The sequence below is a fragment of the Ruditapes philippinarum genome, unplaced genomic scaffold, assembly GCF_026571515.1.
Source record: "Ruditapes philippinarum isolate M1 unplaced genomic scaffold, ASM2657151v2 ctg4749_1_1_1_1, whole genome shotgun sequence".
In the NCBI taxonomy this organism is placed as follows: Eukaryota; Metazoa; Mollusca; class Bivalvia; order Venerida; family Veneridae; genus Ruditapes; species Ruditapes philippinarum.
Window position 1 is genome coordinate 4,373 of NW_026863493.1, and position 6,982 is coordinate 11,354.

Here is a 6,982-nt window from a genome sequence, read left to right on the forward strand (position 1 = left end):
ACATATTTTCTATCCTCGCCTACCATTTTTCCATGTTTTTTTCTATCCTCGTCCGCCATTTGAGATCACGTGATCATACTGTTCTCCATGTTTTTCTATCCTCGTCCGCCATTTAAGATAACATGATCCTAGGTCAGATACTCGTATTAATTTTCCATAGGCTTACATTATAAGAAATGACCTCAAAACAGACCTTAAAAGTGAGTTTTCATCATAGAGATGTGATTTTTCTGGGAGAATGACATGCCTGACACATAAAACTCATCTCGTTATATAGGGGTAGCCAACCAAATTTTTCGTAAAATGACTTCAAAGAGGATTACCCCCCTTTACACTGTAATTCACTGCTGATTACAGGACTGACATATACTTTTTTAAAATGTAAATATCAGAGTTAAAAATTATCCTACAGACTTACAAAATACTTCATTTTTTTCAGAAAACAATGTACTGTTAGTTTCGAGAATAGTTTTTATACTTATACACAATACCTTCTCGTCCAATCACCTAATGTCCCATTGAATCTTACGGTTTTCCCTGCACTTTTTTTAGCCAATCGCTGGCAATGTAACAATACGTTACCCTGACCCCTACTGTCTATCCTCGCCTGCCATTTTAGATCACATGACACTGACAATCATATAAAACGGTGTTTCGTTTTTAGATAAGGTACATGCCTATGGACTCTACACGTATGATTGCGAGGCGTCAAATAATGCAAATTTTCTTACAACTGATAAAAACCGAGTGATTCGATTAACAGATGCAACAACTGGGTAAGCCTTTTTCTTATTTGAATACATGGACAGCGATTTGTACAGTAACTATAATATCACGCGCGTAAAAGGTGAACACCACTATAATATAATAAAATAATAAATTGATGTTTTTATCTTGAAATTTAAAGTCGTAAACATTGCGATAACAAGAGCGTTGATTTTTAGAGTTTTAAATATAGGTTAAATTCCCGGTCCATTTGTGTCTGTCGAAAGGCAATACTAATATTATGATCCGTTATTTTGGTGAATCACATTGTCCCGGCTGCGTGGGCAGAAACTAATGAACAGTCGGCACATTTGCCCTAACGGTGTAGGCGGGATAATAAATAATAAATGAATAGTTAGATAACAAAGTGACAAATCCGCTTAGCTTTTTGGCAAAAGGTTATGGACAAAAATTCCGAATAAAATCGGGAATCAGCAGGTTTCTCCTATAAATAATAAGTTAACAAATTAAAAAAATATTTGATATATTTTCCAAATAATATACATAACAAACTGTGTACCAACGTCGAATTGACTCCCTATTTTTTTCCCACTGACACTAGTTTGGGAAAATTATTTCAAATAATATGTTGCTACCTCAATTATGATTGATAAGATTAGCGTTATTTTCTATTTATAGATGTGTTCACGGGTCATTGCTAAGTGGCAAAGCATTTTATTTGTCAGAAGAATTTAAAGTAGCCTCAAAAGACGGAGGGGGCGCTATCGGTATAATCTCAGACACCACCACGGGAACCTATAATTTTGTACAGCTGTCAGGGAAGTTTGACGCAGTTAAATGGCTGGTAGGGGGAAATGATCACGTGTACTTCAGATGTAAGGTCAAGTTTTGCCGAAACCAAGACTTTGAAGAATCGTCAAAATGCTGGGATGTAAGTTTTACACCAATGTTTATGCTATTTATCTCTTTTTTCTCCTAGAAGCCGTCAATTTCCGCCACATTCCGTCTACTTTCGCCACAATTCGTCTATTTTCGCTATATTTCGTCTACTTCCGCCATATTTCGTCTATTTCCGCAATATTTTGTCTACTTCCGCCAAAGTTCTTTTATTTCCGCTTTTTTTCGTCTACTTCGCCATATTTCGTCTACTTTGGCCATATTCCGTCTCCTTCCTCCTGCGCCTCATTATCCTTATTTTCTCTTCTCTCTTTCTATTTTGTTCATATTAATCTATATTTTTTTCTCAACATGCCGTCTATTTTCTCCGTCAATATTTTTCTGCACATTCCGTCTTTATTTTTGTTTTTGATATTCCGTCACCCCACCACATTTCGTCTTTATGCTCCAAATTCCGTTAATTTTCCACATCCCGCCTTTTTATTCTACATTCATTTTATTCTCGCCTATTTGAACATATTTTGCCTATTTTGAAATATTTCTTTTCAAATGAGTAGTAACAAATTTCTTTCCAAAATCATATTCATCCGACAATTCATAAAAGGGCGTTGTACCCTATTTAAGCATATCAGTATGGTCAGAAGCATTTATACTTTTTATCTTTCCAAATTAACAATGAAATTTAAAAAAGACTGAAACAACTGATTTCGTGACTTTCAAAAATATGTTTGCACGAGTTGTTTACCTTTGTATAACACTTGCCTCAATCATATTTTACAGTGTACTTAATAAAAGGCGGTTTATAGTTGTCCAATTTTCACTGTCTTCATTATTATTTTTTGAAAAATTAGTTATATATATTTATATTGTATTAATATATCTGTGTTATAGAGTGTCGGCGTTAAAGAGGGTCAGTGTTAAAGAGGGTCGGTGTTAAAGAGTGTCGGTGTTAAGAGGGTCCGGTGTTAAAAGAGTGTCGGTGTCTTGTTAAGGGGAGAGGAGTATACTAGCGATTGAAGATAATGCTCACTATTTATAATATAATCGTAAATGTTTGCATGGAAACAGTAGTTTATGGTTCCTTATCAATTTATTAATTTCAATGAAAACATTTAATATATATGTATATTCAGGTGTGTGCAAACCATCCAAATGTAGATTACACTGAACGAAGAAGAAGGGATGTTAACGAGACCACAGATCCTTACCCACCTATTACCGTTACTGCCAATGTAAAACTCGCAAGACCGCCTCAAGGTACGTAAAGCTAAAGTCTGTCATACCCGCCTATTACCGTTACTGCCAATGTAAAACTAGCAAAACCGCCTCAAGGTATGTTAAAAGCTCAATTCTGTCATACCCGCCTATTACCGTTACTGCCAATGTAAAAAATGTAAAACTCGCAAGACCGCCTCAAGTAATGTTAAAAGCTGAATTCTGTCATACCTGCCTATTACCGTTACTGCCAATGTAAAACTCGCAAGACCGCCTCAAGGTATGTTAAAAGCTTAATTCTGTCATACCTGCCTATTACCGCTACTGCCAATGTAAAACTCGCAAGACCACCTCAAGGTATGTTAAAAGCTTAATTCTGTCATACCCGCCTATTACCGCTACTGCCAATGTAAAAATGTAAAACTCGCAAGACCGCATCAAGGTATGTTAAAAGCTTAATTCTGTCATACCTGCCTATTACCGTTACTGCCAATGTAAAACTCGCAAGACCACCTCAAGGTACGTAAAGCTAACGTCTGTCAGACCCGTATGTTACCGGATACGTTAAAAGCTAGATTCTGTCATACACACCTGTCACCGGACACTAAGTGTGCGTAGTAAACAGCGTAGAAAATGGAAAATAAGTTAAATTCCAAGCCAAATGATTGTCATTGCATAGTTTTTGAATTGACATGTTTGCAGTATATATACAGGACGAACCTATCCTTACTCTCCGCAGATTAAGAGATATTCAGGATGTTTAACCAGACAGCCCGCGGGGGGGGGGGGGGGTGGGTGCAGAGTTTTGACACTGGGTAATGTGTATATTGCAGACTGTGCTTGACATTTCTAGGATCAGAAGTTAAATACATGTATTTGCTGATTTATAAAAGTTAAATATCTGAATATCAAGGGAGTTTACCTAATAGCCAAACAGCGGGACCCGGGCGTGGCGGGGAGGTTGGGGATTGTGGTTATGTCCCTTATCTCTATCTCTGGACCGCGCTTGATTATTTACGGGTAACTGAACTCTGCATTTATTAAGATTACAATCTATTTTTTTCTCGAGTGAGACCAGGGTCTTTTAAATAGTTATTTGAAAAATCCTTCTGAGACTTAAAAAGTGTTGGGGCACCACACTAAAAACCGTTATGCGGTATATACGGGACAAGGCAAAAAAGGCTAAAATCTGAGTCTATATTTTTATTTGTTTACTATTAATAAATATGCAGATGTCTAGGAAAGGTAACGTACACATACTATTTTAATGGACCTTTCTAGTGTTTACAGTTTTATGTAAATTGGCTAACTTGTATCTAATTGCTACACTGAACTAATACATAGTCACTGGTTGACCTGGTTTGCACAAAAGAGCACGTGCTTATGTTTGTCATACTGTTTTTGAGCAATGAATGGAAAAGGTGTAGATAAATGTTCCGCTTCGCAAAACAGGAAAGGTCCATCCTTTAAGATCATTTGTCGATTTCATTAACAATGTAGTTTGTTATCGTTTTACAGCCAAGGAGGAAGTCAAGGTTGAATGCGTTAGAACGTTTTTGCCTACCGACCAGTTGGCCTTACGGGGCTTCTGCTCGTTGACGGGGGGTCACGCTCATGTTTTTTTGTAAAGGGAAACTGTTTTTAAAATTATCAGTGGTCCAAACAAAGGGTTTAATAAGTTGTATTATCCCTGGTAGTCAATGCAAATAAGTTTAATAATTATCCCTGGGCAGATAAGGTCAAATTGTTGGTATTTATCCGTGGCCCGTCCCCGGTTTCTTAGTTGGTATTATCCCTGGGCCCGTCAATTTAAATTAGTTGAAAAATTATCCTTTTGGGCAGTTTAAGGGTTTTTAAATTAGTTTATAATTTTCGGGGCCAGTGAAAGGTTTTAAATTTGTTAAATTAAATGGGGAGTAAACTTAACCTAAATTGTTTAATTATTCCCGAGGCCCGTCATTTTTAAATTAGTCTTTTAGTTAAGTGGGCCCGTTTAAGGGTTTAATTTTTTTGATAGTTATCGGTGGCCAGTCAAGGTAAACTAAGTTGATAGTTATCCGTGGCCAGTCAAGGTTTAACTAAGGTTTGATAGGTATCCGTGGCCAGTCAAGGTAAACTTAGTTGATAGGTATCCGTGGCCAGTCAATGTAAACTTAGTTGATTAGGTATCCGTGGCCAGTCAAGGTTAACTAAGTTGATAGGTATCCGTGGCGGTGCAGTTAAACTTAGTTGATAGGTATCCCGTGGCCAGTCAATGTAAAACTTAGTTGATAGGTTATTCCTGGCCAGTTAAGGTTAACTAAGTTGATAGGTTATCCGTGGCCGGTGCAGTTAACTTTAGTTGATAGGTATCCGTTGGCAAGTCAGGTAAAACTTAGTTGATAGTTATCCGTGGCCAGTTAAAGGTTTAACCAAGTTGATAGATATCCGTGGCCAGTCAAGGTAAAATATAGTCCGTTTACTTTACCAATGACCAGTCATCAAGGCTAGCGTAGTTGTAGTTATCCAGTGGCCCCATTTCCAAGTTAACTTAGTTGTTAAACTATTCAGTTACAGGTCTAAGAAAAATTTTTAGTAATAATGACCACAAATTTTTTAGATTAAATTTGTCATAAAAACATACTTAAAGTAAATCGTTAATGTTAGTAACCCTTTTTTTACAACGTATGATATAAACTATGGTCAGTATGTTCTAGAAAAAATTTATTTTCTGTGTCAACAAGCCATTATCAAAATATACAATAATAAACAAATGAAACGACAAATGAAACCAACTGGTCAACCACCCTAGCAGACAGAAGAATAAATGAACGTTACCAGCAGGAAAATTACTACAATAAATGTCATTGAAACTGAACATACATCGGCTACTGTAACCTTCTTTTTTAAGAAACGAAATTTGTGTGTGTGTTTGAGTTTTTTTATTTTCGCCACCGGTTGCCCCATATGAGCGAGTCCTCCAGAAGTAATGTTAGTCATTTTTTATATTTTGGAGATAATGTAAGATGATACCTCAATTCCAGAAGCTTCTCCTGTTGCCATGTTTTTAAGCACTCATACACGGGACGTAGATTTACAGTCTCATCCGGAAGATAAGTTGGCCAGTCTGGGAATCGAACCCACAATGTCGAAAATTACAAGTCTTGCTCTCTGACCTGTTGAGCTATGATAGCTTGCATATTAAAACCCCAATAAATTCCACAACAAACGAATAATTGCATATTGTTCTCGTTTCTTTCAGCTGTCAAGCAGGCAAAGAAAAAGAGCGTAAACTGCTTCCCTAGTGACAGTGTGTACAGACAGAGAAACTTAAATGGCACACTATGCCTCATAAAATGCATAATTTTTTAATTCTTTAGAAATGGCAACCATGTGTATAATAATATTTGATAATGACTTTAGGGCATGTGTCGTGTTTTTTTACAATAAGATTGCGTAAAAGCGAAAGAAGCATTAGATAGTTACACAATATGCCAAATGTGTATTTTCTTATATACTGTAACATAATACCCAAAAGAAAAGTTTTTGAGAAGTAAAACACTAGCATTTTTGAAGCATAATGGGCCTTTAAGACAATATATTGAAACACTATTTACTTTAAAATGAATATTTTTAATTTAGTTATGTAGAAACAATCCCCCTCCACCCCCACCTAAAAGAGAAGAAAAAAAAACACGTTATTTTTCAGACTCCGATATAATGTTCATGACTTGCAGACGAAAACGTGCACAAAAATCATTTGAGGAAATATCTTTAACCCTAACCCAAACATAAAGTTCAGTATTTGTGCAAAAGAAAAAAAAAGAATTAACATCGAAAAGACTTTTCACTAGATATTTTATAGCACTTGGTCTGTGGCTAATAGAAATAATTTTAACAATCTACAATGCTTTTTAAAAATGTTATAAAATTATGTATTTCTGCGACAAATGCTTATGACCTTATTTTAAATTTTCAAATTAGATTTTTCTAATAGTTTACCTGGGATTAACCTTACATGTATAAGTCGTTTCCCAAGCTATAACCAAGTTTAAAAAAAACTGTCTTTATAACCCCGATTATTCTTTATTGTTTTTGAATATTTTCTATAAAATTATTAAAATCATATGTATGCATATCAGTCAATTATTACATTAAATTGTGA

General features: G+C 35.7%; 1 protein-coding gene across 1 annotated transcript; it reads left to right on the top strand.

The window, feature by feature from the left end:
* Positions 1-801: 801 nt before the first annotated feature.
* LOC132722221 (uncharacterized) lies at positions 802-5,992 on the top strand. The gene is made up of 5 exons (XM_060706670.1): positions 802-815; positions 1,405-1,657; positions 2,757-2,880; positions 4,357-4,443; positions 5,862-5,992. Exons 1-5 carry the CDS (start codon positions 802-804, stop codon positions 5,990-5,992), a joined length of 609 nt encoding a protein of 202 aa, XP_060562653.1.
* The last annotated feature ends 990 nt before the right edge of the window (positions 5,993-6,982 follow it).

Coding starts and splice junctions, on each gene's coding strand:
- LOC132722221 (XM_060706670.1), top strand. Junction 2,881..4,356: donor ACTCGCAAGACCGCCTCAAG/GTACGTAAAGCT, acceptor ATCGTTTTACAG/CCAAGGAGGAAGTCAAGGTT. Junction 4,444..5,861: donor CTTCTGCTCGTTGACGGGGG/GTCACGCTCATG, acceptor CCTCAATTCCAG/AAGCTTCTCCTGTTGCCATG.